A 13,781-nucleotide genomic window follows, 5' to 3' on the forward strand; every position below is an offset into this window, starting at 1 on the left:
TCCTCAATTCTCGTTGCCAGCATTTTTGCCAGCAACTTAGCATCCACATTGAGGAGCGAGATCGGTCTATACGACCCACATTGTAGTGGGTCCTTGTCCCGCTTCAGGATCAGAGAGATGAGCGCCCCGGGCATTGTCGGGGGCAAGGTCCCCCCCTCCCTTGCCTTGTTGAAAGTCCTCACTAGCAACGGGCCTAGCAGGTCCACGTATTTCCTGTAAAACTCGACCGGGAACCCATCTGGCCCCGGGGCCTTCCCTGCCTGCATGCTCCCCAAACCTTTAACCAGCTCCTCCAGCCCAATTGGCGCCCCTAAACCAGCAACCTCCTGCTCCTCCACCCTCGGGAACCTCAGCTGATCCAAAAATCGTCGCATCCCCTCTTCCCCCGCTGGGGGCTCAGATCTGTACAGATCCCCATAGAAGTCCCTAAATACCTTGTTTATTCTCTCCGCACCGTATTCCCCCCGCTATCCTTAACTCCACCTATCTCCCTTGCTGCCTCCCTCTTACGAAGCTGGTGTGCCAACATCCGACTCGCCTTCTCCCCATACTCATACGTCGCTGCCTGCGCTTTCCTCCAGTGTGCCTCTGCTTTCCCTGTGGTCAACAGGTCGAACTCTGTCTAGAGGTTCCGCCGCTCCCTGAGTAGTCCCTTCTCGGGGGCCTCTACATATCTCCTGTCCACCCTTAAGATCTCCTCCACCAACCTCTCCCTCTCCCTACTCTCTCTTCTCACTGTGGGCCCTAATGGAGATTAACTCTCCCCTGACCACTACCATAAGCGCCTCCCAGACTACCCCCACCTGCACCTCCCCGTTGTCATTGGCATTCAAATATCTTTCAATGCACGCGCCCGCACACCTCCTCATCCGTCAATAATCCCACATCTAGACGCCACAGCGGGCGCTGGTCCCTCTCCTCTCCTAACTCCAGCTCCACCCAGTGCGGGGCGTGGTCTGAGATGGCTATGGCCGAGTACTCCGTTCCCTCCACTTTCGGGATTAGCGCCCTACTCAAAATTTAAAAATCTATCCGGGAGTAGGCTCTATGGACGTGGGAAAAGAATGAAAATTCCCTGGCCAGGGGCCTGACAAACCTCCATGGATCCACTCCCCCCATCTGGTCCATAAACCCCCTAAGCACCTTGGCCGCAGCCGGCCTCTTACCCATCCTGGACCTGGAGCTGTCCAGTGCTGGGTCCAGCACCATGTTGAAATTCCCCCCCCATTATCAAGCTTCCCACCTCCAGCTCCGGAATCCGACCCAGCATGCGTTTCATAAATCCGGCATCATCCCAGTTCGGGGCATATACGTTTACCAGTACCACCCGCACCCCCTGCAACCTACCACTCACCATCACATATCGACCTCCATTATCCACTACAATATTCATTGCCTCAAACGACACCCGCTTCCCCACCAGTATTGCAACCCCTTTGTTCTTCGCATCCAGCCCTGAATGAAAGACCTGCCCTACCCATCCTTTTCTCAGCCTAACCTGATCTGCCACCTTCAGATGTGTCTCCTGGAGCATAACCACGTCTGCCTTCAGTCCCTTTAAATGTGCGAACACCCGGGCCCTCGTGACCGGCCCGTTCAGGCCCCTCACATTCCAAGTTATCAGCCGGGTTGGGGGGCTGCTCCCCCCCCCCCCCCCCCCACCCCACACGCCGACTAGCCATCTCCTTTTCGAGGCCAGCCACGTGTCCGCGCCTCCCGTACCCTGCAGTCCCCCAGACGGCGGACCCCTGCCCCGACCACCTCTCCTACTTCCAGCTCCCCTTTGGCCAATGCAGCAGCAACCCTATGCCCCCCCTCTTCCCCCCGCTAGATCCCCATCTAGCCCTTTTGCTCCCCCCATAACACTTCCGTAAGTCAGCTGACTCCTGCTGACCCCGGCCCCTCCTGCCATTCCATCGACCCCCCCCCCCCCTCCCCTGGCAGTCAGTGTGCGCTCCTCTTCAGCACCGCCCATCCCCCCCCCGGCCCCCACCACCGTCCTTCCCTAGCGTGGGAAAAAGCCCGTGCTTTCCTGAGCCGGCCCCGCCCCCTCACCCCCTTTCGATGGAGCACCGCCTTAGCCCGATTGAAACCAGCTCTCTTCTTAACCACCTCTGCACTCCAGTCCTGGTAGATTCGGATATCCGTGTTCTCCCACCTGCTGCTCCGCTCTTTCTTGGCCATCTCAGGACGCACTCTCTGTCCATAAAGCGGTGAAACCTCACCACTACTGCCCTTGGCGGCACGTTGGCCTTGGGTCTCCTTGCTAGGACCCGGTGAGCCCCATCTAGCTCCAGAGGCCTCGGGAAGGCTCCCACGCCCAACAGCGAATTAAGCATCGTGCTCACATATGCCCCAGCATCGGGCCCCTCCACTCTTTCGGGGAGACCCAGAATCCGAAGATTCGTCCTCCTCGACCTATTCTCCAGGTCCTCAAATCTTTCCGCTCACCTCTTGTGCAGCGCCTCGTGCGCCTCCTCCTTCACCGCCAGACCCAAGATCTCGTCCTCGTTCTCCGAGGCTTTTTGCCGCACCTCCCGGATCGCCGCCCCTTGGGCCTTCTGGGTCTCCACTAGCTTCTCAATTGCCGTCTTCATTGGCGCCAGCATTTCGGTTTTCAGCTCCTCAAAGCAGCGTTTAAGAAACCCCTGTTGCTCCTGCAACCACTCCGCCCATGTTGCTTGGTCTCCACCCGCCGCCATCTTGTTTTTGCTCCCTCTCACTTTTCGCTGCTCCAAGATCACTTTTTTCACCGCTCCACTCCTGGTCCAATCCATATAATGTCGGGGGGACCTTGCTGTCACCTTCCCACACCTATTAAAAGTTGCGGGTCAGGTGAACTCCATGATACACTTTGGGGTTCTCTAAACCCTGGCCCATAACACAATTTACTTAGGGAGGGATATAATTGTCTTGGAAGAAGTTCATAGAAAGTTCACTGGGCTGTTTCCTGAGATGCCACCTGGGAGCAAGCCTGTCACTGCCATGGTGCCCAAGTTGAATGCCACCTAGATGGGCACTACCAGGGTGTCAGGTTAGCATTGGCAAGATGCCAAGTTGTTATTTTTTGCATCCACGCTGTCGAGCGGGGGGTGCCCTGCTTGGGTGTTGGGTGAGGTGCGGTGGGGCGGGGACCCTCCCATGGTGCGTTCATGCTGGGGGGTGCGGAGATTGCTTCTGGGGCCTCGGAGATCGGGTTGCTATTTAAAAATGCTGTACCTATCTCTCGCTACACTGGGGAATTCCTGTGGTTGGAGCTCACAGTGTACAAAATGGGGCTAAGTGCGGTCTCGGCCCTGCATTCCCCACTGATGCCCCTAAAAAAAGGGGGCGGCATGGTGGCACAGTGGTTGGCACTGCTGCCTCACAGCGCCTTGGACCCGGGTTTGATTCTGACCTCGGGTAACTGTCTGGAGTTTGCACATTCTCCTTGTATCTGCATGAATTTCCTCCGGGTGCTCCAGTTTCCTCCCACAGACCTGAGATGTGCAGGTTAGGTGGATTGACCATGCTAAATTGCCCCTGAGGGTGGAGTTGCAGGAATACGTAGGGGGATAGGCCTAGGTAGGATACAGGGTCATTGCAGACTCAATGGGTTGAATGGCCGACTTCTGAACTGTAGGGATTCTCTGAAAGGTTTGTTTTATGAGGAAATGTTGGACCTACGCTCAGTGGAGTTTAGAAGAATGAGTGGCGATCTCACTGAAATATTTAAGGTCTGAGGAAGCTTGACAATGTAGATGTTGTGTGGATGCTTTCCCTCTTGGGGAAATCTAGAACTAGGGGACACAGTTTACAAATAAAGGCTCTCCCATTTAAGACAGGGATGAGGAGGAATTTGTTCTCTCAGTTTGTAATTAATCTTTGAATTTGCCACCTCAGAGAACAATGGAAGTTGGGCCATTAGAGATGTACAGAGCTGCGTTAGACAGATTTTTGATCTAGTGGCAATCAAGTAATATGGGGAAGTGCAGGTAGGTAAGTGGAGTTCTGGGGCGTCATTCTCCGACTTCCCGCCGGGTCGGAGAATCGCCTGGGGCTGCCGTGAATCCCGCCCCCGCCAGTTGCTGAAGTCTCCGGCACCGGAGATTAGGCGGGGGTGGGAATCGCGCCGCGCCGGTTGGCGGGCCCCCCCACTCGATTCTCCGGCCCGGATGGGCCGAAATCCCGCCGATAAATTGCCTGTCCCGCCGGCGTAAATTAAAGCACCTATTTACCGGTGGGACAAGGCGGCGCAGGCGGGCTCCGGGGTCCTGGGGGGGGCGCGGGGCGATCTGACCCCGGGGGGTGCCCCCACGGTGGCCTGGCCCGCGATCGGGGCCCACCAATCCGCGGGCGAGCCTGTGCCGTGGGGGCACTCTTTCCCTTCCGCCTCCGCCACGGTCTCCACCATGGCGGAGGCGGAAGAAACTCCCTCCACTGCGCATGCGCGGGAAACTGTCAGCTGCCGCTGACGCTCCCGCGCATGCGCCGCCCAGACATGTCATTTCCGCACCAGCTGGCGGGGCAACAAAGGCCGTTTCCGCCAGCTGGCGGGACGGAAATTCCTCCGGCGTCGGCCTAGCCCCTCAATGTTGGGGCTCGGCCCCCAAAGATGCGGAGAATTCCGCACCTTTGTGGCGGCGCGATGCCCGTCTGATTGGCGCCGTTTTGGGCGCCAGTCGGCGGACATCGCGCCGTTTCGGGAGAATTTCGGCCCTGATCACAATCAAGATTAGCCATGATCTTATTTAATGGCGGAGCAGGCTTGAGGGGAGGAATAGTCTACTACTGCTTTCTTCTTTTCTTAAGGTTCCAAATGCAGGATTAAGTTTGTGGCGCATAGGATATAAATCTATCAATTGCGCTTTTTCATTGTTTGGGACTCCTAGGCACACTAAAGAAGAAATGGCCTGGTCCACATGCAAGATCTAGGATAATATTGTGTGCTCAACTTGCAGCAGAGTTTGATCCAGGTTCATCTACGGCCCATGGAAAGGTGATAAATTAACAAAGTGATTCAATGCCAATTAATCAAAATTAATTTTAATGTTCTTCCAATGAGAACGAATTAGGCAAAAAATAATTTAAGCTTTAAATAACTTATTTTTGAAGTTTTAAAGCAAAAGCAAATCTGCTATCACAGTACTTTAGGGGGATCTTCTGAGGTGAATTAAAGCGCATTACCAAAGTACTTGCACTCTTCTAGGTAATCAGATTGCTCAATTCAAATATTGAATATAAAAATATTTTCTTTGCTTTAACATTCTATTTGATGAGCTGAAGATGAAATGTAAACATATTTTGGTGGCAATTTCCATCTCTAGGCCCAGCGGTTTGAGGAGTATGGGCGTGTTTCATGCCTGTCCCTGGCCCACTGTTCACTTCACTACTGGTATTCAAGGTTTTCTGACTACTTTTGGAGAGTAAAAGCCAGCAGGCCCCACAGCCTGAAGACTATACCGGGCAGGAGCAGTAATAGGTCACAACTCTTCTAATCTCAGATCATTGGGCTGGACCCCAGGACCCCCACAGATCCTCCATTAACAAGAAGAGTCATGGTGCAAGCTCCACCACCAAGTTTATTGGGGTTCACCCTAAATCTAGCAATGCCACCTCCCCACCTCACGATTAACTATTCTGGGCATGCACCTACTCTGGTTTGGAGGAATCCTGAAAATCCCAGCGTATTGTTGGGAGGGCAAAGACATAGCAAAGTCAGTTTATTACACAATTTCTTACTAGAACTGACTTCCCCAAATATACCTAGAGGAAACTATGTGGGTATTGTGAAAAGGGCATCTCTACCCTTCTTCCTGAAAGTATAACTTGCATTAGAAATCCAAATAGGCTAACTTAATTGTTTTTAAATGAGTTTCTCATTTTTCATTTCTGAATCGTGCTAGAGTATTTTGCACCGACAGCCTCCACTGTCTTGTTAATATGGCCTGTATAAGACACCAATTAGGCCCCATCTGGAGCTTTGCATCAAGTTCTGGGTGCCATACTTAAGGAAGGAAGTAGAGGTGATCCATAAGAATGATTCCAAGGAGAAAAAGCTGTGACTATGAGCAGAGATGAGAGGAGCTGGGTCTGATTTCCTTGGAGAAAAGAAGGCTGAGAGGAGACTTGATAGAGGGATTCAAGATCCTAAGGGATATGGACAGGGTAAGAAGTGACAAGCTGTTCCCACTCAAGACAGCATCAAGAACTAGAGGGTACAGGTTCAAAATAATTGGCAAAAAGAGTAAAAGTGTGTGAGGAAAAACTTTCATTCAGAGGTTCTTTGGATTGTACAAGAGATTTCCTAAGAGGGTGGTGGAGGCTGGTTCTATTAAAGTATTCAAAGGGGAATCGGATTGCTATCTGTAAAGAAATAATGTGTAAGGTTATGGGGATAAGGCAAGGGAGTGACATGGTCCTTCAGAAAGGCAGTGCAGATCGATGAACGGAGTGGTCTCCTTCTGCATTGTAAAGATTCTGTCTTGATGTGTGAGGCTGGACTATGAGTGTTAGCGGGATATCTCTTTGTGGACAGCATCATTGGCAAGCCCAATGCTCCCCTCACTGAACAACCACATATACACAGTCACTGGGTAGTGACCAGGAGCTGGAATCTTGGATGATTTTATATTTAGTGTAACTAACATAAAGCTCCCATTCTCCTACCATTTGCAGCTAACAATGTTTTCAATGACAGTTAACGGTAGGCGAGTAAACATTTTGATCTGTGACCACAGCTGTGGGCAGGGTACAAAGGTTGCATTTCTTAACGTCATAACATTCAAGGCTATGGGCCAAGTGGTGGCTAATGGGATTAGGTAGGCAGGTCAGATGTTTTTCATGTGTCGGTGCAGACTCGATGGTCCGAAGGGTCTCTTCTGTGCTGCATTATTCTGTGACTCTTGCAATTCCTCCAGAAGGTGAGGGCGTACTCGAGTATGCTTAATAAGATCATACCTCAGTAAGATTAGCTGAGTACGGTGCTGGATCCCATGCTAATAAGACACCTGTTCTGTATAAATCTTGATCATGAAACTTGAGCTCTCGTCTTGAGATGACCTGGGAGGAAAAGTTCTGGTTTAGTATGAGGGAAGAGCAAAATAGATTGTTATATACTCAATACATACACTGAGTTTGTCAATTCTAATGGAGCAGTCACAATCTATACTGCTTCACAAAGGAAACTTTAAAATAATATCACCATATAAGTGCTTATAATTGACCTTTGGGAAGTAGCTGGAGCGTTTTAGTGTCTCTCACTATAAAGCACCACAGAAATACAGACCCATCAAAATACATAGTTTAACAAAAGATTATTTTGTATTTTTATAAAATGAAATTTAAAGCTGCAGTGCCCCATAACAATTATTGCAGTGTTAATGTAAGCCTACTTGTGACAATAAAGATTATTATTATTATAAAGAGTGCCTTTCTTTTAATGCCACAGTCTGCATCACTGAACCAGTAACAACGCGCCTAATTTTCACTGTTCCCAAAGCTTCCACATGTGACATAAAGACACACTGGGCCGGATTCTCTGCTTACCGACGTCGGAATCGTATTCGGCGATCAGTGAGAATCACTTTTGACGCTGAAATCGGGGGCTCTGCCTGTTTTGGGATGCTCCACCCTTTTTTCATCATAAGACGAGACACTTCCTTCAGGTGTAGCCTCAAAATTGGTGAATCCAGCCCACTGACAATCCCCAAACCATCAATAAATGTATCACAGAAAATACTCTGCTACTCCTGTACCTATAACCACATCAATCACCAGTCATAACAATCTCCATTTATATACTGCCTTCTTCACATTTTTAAAGAAAAATTGAAACCACAGTGTAATCAAAATAATGGAAGAAAGGGAATGCAAAATATCACTAATGAATGAATTCTCACCCACAATCCAATGATGCTACAAGGTTCATTGGAAACAAACCACAAGCCAGATCCACTAATTGTTTGCAAACTCAGATTCTAGTCCCTTCACAGTAGCAATGGGGCACTGCAGCTTTCAAAGCAACTTTTAAATCTGCAACTTTTTGCAACAAAAATGTCATTAAAAAAGTCAAATTCATCAACTTCTATCATTGAAGAGTCTGAGGTGGAAATATATGCATGTCATGGTTGATTTTTACTTTCACCACTGCTGGTTGCCTGGTGCATGTAAGGCTAAATAGATGCCCTGCAGACGTGTCAGCTTCTTAGAAGCGCTTGGCTTTTTAACTTTAGAACCTCTAATTTAATAGGGGCAGAAATAGGAGCTGTAGCAGCTGTGGTGGACACCCATCTTTTGCTAGGCTTTATATTCAGGTAAGACATTTTAGAATCAATCTTTTGGTGGCAGCCTCCAGGATCCCTTTAAGGAACAGATGGTCTGGCTGCTTCTGTGTGACAAAATGAACAACATCACCAATGGTGTATGCTGTACTCAGCCACATAGGCAATTAACAGACTTCTGTTAAAGGCACTGACTAATCAATGAAGCATATTATTCAAAAATACATACTAATAACAGCCCTAGATTTACAGAAATCATTATTAAAACACCTAAGTTCATCAAGGGTAGCACAGTAGCACAAGTGGATAGTTCTGTGGCTTCACAGCGCCAGGTTCGAATCCCCGCTGGGTCACTGTGCAGAGTCTGCACGTTCTCCCCGTGTCTGCATGGATTTCCTCCGGGTGCTCCGGTTTCCTCCCACAGTCCAAAGACATGCAGGTTAGGTGGATTGGACAGGATAAATTGCCCTTAGTGTCCAAAAAGGTTTAAGGGGTTGTTGGGTTACGGGGATAGGGTAGCAGTGAGGGCTTAATGTGGGTCGGTGCAGACTTGATGGGCCAAATGGCCTCCTTCTGCACTGTACGTTCTATGTTCTATGATACTTGGGGTGGTTTATCCTAAAAAGATAAATGTTTTTTTTAACATTGCCACTGAGCATGTATTATTTAAACAATAATGTATAGCTGAAATCACCTGGAACAATAACAAATGTTGGATAAATTAATCCAAAAATTGCTCAAGCACAAAAGAAATTGGAGAGATTGTATTGGGAAACCATCAATACCTCAGCTAATGATAGTTATATCTATGTAGCCCCTATTGCCATACATATGCATTTTCTGAATATATTAGAATGAGCCTTTGATACAAACGCTTCCAAAACCCATTTGTCTCCAGCATTTTTCAAATTGTTTCATTGATGGACACATGTTTGGGGCTAATAATCAAATGTTTGGCATACAAAACTCTGATGTGTGTTGGATGCCATCTCCCCTATTGTGGTTAGCTGGGCTAGATCATGTTGCTCCATACGGTTGGTTAAGGCTCCAGAATGGTTGCACATCAGAGGAATGCACCAGAATGTGGCTGGAGCACCTGAGCAGCATTCCAGAGGCATAGCACCAGTTTGGAATAAATGATAAGGAATAGGAGCTCCATTTGGTGCACTGAGCATGGTCTGCCATTCAATAGGTTCATGGCTGATCAGATTGTGGCCTTAATACCTTCTTCCAGACTTCCCTCCGTGGCCCTTGGCTCTCTTGTAGATCATGTAGAATGAGTGATAAAGGGGAGGCTGACAAAAATAAATACTTTTGTTCACCTCTAGGATGCTTCCAATGTGGCCTTTCCTCTTTCTCACCCTTGCTTCCGCAACCACCAATAGCAAAATGAGCAAAAGAATTGTTTAACTCTGAACGCGTTCCATTGGCCACGTAGGAGTACTTGACTGGTCACTGGTACCTGACCACCCCCCCACTCACCAGTCCACCCACCTCTTCAATCCTGGGACATCAACTATTTTTACCAGGAATGCTGTCCAATTATGTAAATGATCTCATTTACGTGTGATCACGGGCAGCACCTCAGGAGCAATAGTCTTGGATAGTGCCCTCACACTACGTTGTTAGCACCAATATATCCTTTGTAAGCACATGGTCAGGGATACAAGAATATTAATCCCCAGATTTTGAAAGGCTCATTTTTTTAAAATGGTAATAGAAGAGATCCTAGGGGGCGGCATGGAGTGGTTAGCACTGCTGCCTCATGACGCCGCAGACCCGGGTTCGATCCCAGCCCCGGGTCACTGTCTGTGTGGAGTTTGCACATTCTCCCCATGTCTGAGTGCGTCTCACCCCCACAACCCAAAGATGTGCAGGGTAGATGGATTGGCCATGCTAAATTGCCCCTGAATTGGAAAAAAAATGTTTTCAATTCTAGGCATCAGTTCAGTGATATACGCCCCACAGAATTTAGATAGTGTATTCCAAATTTATCTTTATGCTTGTATTTTGTTTTCCTTTGCTGTCCAGGGGCTTGAAAGGCTATTATTTATTGTCCATCCTTTGAGAAGTTGGTGGTGAACCACCTACTTATCTACTGCAGGTCATGTAGTGATGCACCCTCTGTGCTTTAAGTAAGGGAGTTCTGTGTGTAATGTTGCGGGATTATTTTTGAATAATACTGAATGAAATTTTTAAATATCTGCTCTCCGTTATATATTATCTTCTCCCCTCTTATTGTGCAAACCACTCCCAAACAAGAGGGTAGACCACAGCTTGTTCCCAGGCCACTGTCATTGCTACTCTTGAACCAACATCAAGGAGGTGCACAAGAAGAAGCTTTGATTGACTTGTGGGAAAAAGGTTCCTCCTTGTGGGAATTTGTCTCTTGTTTGCTCATTCCGTCCCCCACCCCAGGTGTGGAATGTGGGTATGAACCAGCATGTTAGCATTCTATAATGCAGCAGCACATCACAACAGCCATCTGCCATTTTCCAGGCTGCACGTTTATGATCATTCTTCTGCAGTGCCACTCCTGAGACACTGACCCCTTGTGGTGCCTGTAAAATACAATTGTAACGTACCACTTTGCTGTCGAACCCTAGATTTTTTCCATGTCGCAGTCAACCTTGCTTGACATTACCTGTGAATTAACTATCCGAATTGTTGTGCGTCTCCCCACATCAGACTCAAATCCTATGGTAGGTGCCCCATTGAACCTCAGAACAGCGTCATGGGCATCTGATAATAAGAGAAAGTGACAAGTATATTCCAAATGTTTATTTCTGTTTAGACCTTTATTATCTATTTGTAAATCCAGAGGGATATCGAGGGAAATTCTCAAAGTGCATGAAGTTGTGTGTAACCCAATAAATAGTTTAATGTTGAAACTGACCTGATGAAACATGAGAGTTGAAGTATTAAAGAAAATACATTTCATAGCATTATGAGTGAGATTGTTTGCCAAATCTTAGCAGGCCAATAATCCAATGGCCACACATGTTCAAAATTGTGTAAATTTAGAATATGTTGATTGTGTAATTAAGCGACACAATCTGGTCAGAGCGAATGCAATGTACTCTCCTCTACTGGCATAAAGAATATCAGTGATGGTCCTTGTACAGCAGCGCCTGGAAAACTGGAGCTGTTATGGATGTTGTTTGAAAGGATATCGACATGAAGAAGGTCAAGGTCACAGTCAGCCTCACAGCCAGTGGCAGGGCTATATTCACCCTTCTCTGAGGCTGCAAGTCTGCCCTCTACAGGTGGCAGATTTCAGTGAACAGACTCATCAGAAAGTGAAGGTGGTGCACACACTGTTCCTTGGTAAGACTGAGGGAAGAAACTGTTCCCTGAAACCTCGAATGGATAAGATGTCCTACTGAGAACTAACCTCCCCTCTCTTTGCTCTCTCTCTGAGTAGCATGATCTGCTCTCTTCTTTCTCTGCTCAATAACCTTGACATGCTGCAGATCAAAGTGGACGGTAACTATAGAATTTGCAATCAGGAGCAACTAATCTGCTGGGAACTGTTGAAGTTGGACCCAAGCCTCATGGGTCCACATTAACACGATACCTTGTTGATTTTCCAAACTTTAATGAGCATTAAAAAATTCACAGTGCTTCATCAAACTCAGAGACAGTAAAAAGCAATCAGCAGCTAATCTGAAAGGTGTTGATGATGCTGGTAAACGTGTTCTTTCTGCTACTTTAAAAAAACATTTACAGCACCCAATTCATTTTTTCCAATTAAGGGGCAATTTAGCGTGGCCAATCCACCTACCCTGCACATCTTTGGGTTGTGGGGGCGAAACCCACGCAAACACGGGGAGAATGTGCAAACGCCACACGGACACCCAGAGTCGGGATCGAACCTGGGACCTCGGCGCCGTGAGGCTGCAGGGCTAACCCACTGCGCCACCCTGCTGCCCTTCCTTTCTGCTACTTAACACACATTCATTAGCCACAACTTTCTGGTCAGAAGAGCCACAGGTTAGTATTAATTCAGCGTTAACCACTGGCTGATTTCACAACCTGCTACTGAGCATACTTCATGTACATGCTCTCACAGCCGTGCTAAACCCAAAATATCCAGTGCTGACTGTGCCAGAACTGTGTGGGTGCAGTGCTGACACCATTTTGCACTCAGCAGCATTAAACATTTGAAATATTCTGCTGCTACACATTGACTGCTGTGCTGAGACAGAGTGGCAGATAAGTGTGGGTCAGGAATGCACTGGTGAATGCACTCCTCTCCCTCTCACAAACACACAGATAACAATACCACTAACAATCACTCAGTAAAATTAAAAACTTGCCTGAAAAAAAAGATAATCAAGAATTTCTTCTGTATGTTCTCCCTACCAGCCGTCATACAGAATATTGGTAGAACCCCAGTTTTATGAGGTGGTATTTGAGGGGGTAAAAGGGGTTTCCGTCGATCATTTGCCAAAGTTAAGTCAATTGGGTGAATGCCTGAGGAACTTCTCAGCATACCTCTTGCCCCATAGCGTTTCAGTGCTGATTCACCTGAATGAGCTTCTTAGGCTCAGATTTTTGTCACAATGGAGAGCCTCTCCATCATGGTGAAAATAGTGGAAGAACCCAGAAATCTAAAGTCCCATCCCTGAAGACAGCACTTCCTATTTCCGCTGGGGGCTGGGGTTTGCGTTTGTGCAAATTACGGGGCAGCTGGCCTCTTAAATCATGAGCTGCCTCCGTTGAAGCGGGATGTTGGCAGACCAGGCATGTGAAACCCGACATGTGCAGATTAGAACAGGAAATTGGTAGATTCATTTGGATAGACACGATACCCCTTTGGCGAGTTAAGGGGTTCCTTTGGCGATATTCCTGGGACACCTTTGGGAGAAGGTGAGGGATCCTATGGGATTGTTAAAAGTAAACATGAATGTGTGCAAAAAGTGCATGAAGTGATTTAAACTGTCAAAACGAAAAGCAACTGGCAAAGAACTGTGAAACCTCAATGGAGCAGAAAAGAGTCCTGAGAGCTGTCAAAACTGTAAATGGATTTAACTGTGTCGAGCTTCAAATTTTAAGAAGTTTAGAGCTCAAAAAAATCAGTGCTTGATAATTAATTCTGTTGACATAATTCTGAGGGCCATCATTATAGAATTTGTGCTTCAATTACTGATCTTACAAACTAACATTATCATTGTGGGGATTCTGTTAAGTGAGCAGTTTAATAGCTTCAAATGGTTCTCGAATAGAAATGTTTGTTTTCATAAGAGGTTAGTTTAAGGAATTTATTTTTGTCAGAGAGTTTTTTGTTTAGAATAGTGATGTCATCAATAGACACATTATTTTAAGTCAGCATGGCTCCTGACGTTTAGCCTTGACAGATACTCGGTGAGTTAGCATGGAGGGTGTAAGGGTCAAGGGTAATAGATTGGGAGCATGGGTGGATACTAATTTGGCATAGGGCCTATAAAGGACCATGGTGAGGTGGGAACATAGCGGGTATGAAGGGCCATGGGGAGTGGATGGAGGGCATGTGTTATC

General features: G+C 47.5%; 1 protein-coding gene across 8 annotated transcripts in view; it reads right to left on the bottom strand.

Annotated features, from left to right (window-relative positions):
- The window catches only part of st6gal1 (ST6 beta-galactosamide alpha-2,6-sialyltranferase 1), a 186,534-nt gene that overhangs the window by 16,594 nt on the left and 156,159 nt on the right, over positions 1 to 13,781 (bottom strand). For 4 of the 8 annotated variants that reach the window (XM_072474621.1, XM_072474623.1, XM_072474619.1 and 1 more), the window contains 2 exons: positions 10,906 to 11,003; positions 6,940 to 7,041 (listed from right to left, as the gene is read on the bottom strand). In XM_072474621.1, the coding sequence (XP_072330722.1) occupies positions 6,940 to 7,041; positions 10,906 to 11,003 (200 nt within the window). The remainder of the gene's footprint in view (positions 1 to 6,939; positions 7,042 to 10,905; positions 11,004 to 13,781) is intronic. The other 4 variants (XR_011934513.1, XM_072474626.1, XM_072474624.1 and 1 more) reach the window with 1 other exon arrangement.

This window comes from Scyliorhinus torazame, chromosome 14, assembly GCF_047496885.1.
Source record: "Scyliorhinus torazame isolate Kashiwa2021f chromosome 14, sScyTor2.1, whole genome shotgun sequence".
Taxonomy (NCBI): Eukaryota; Metazoa; Chordata; class Chondrichthyes; order Carcharhiniformes; family Scyliorhinidae; genus Scyliorhinus; species Scyliorhinus torazame.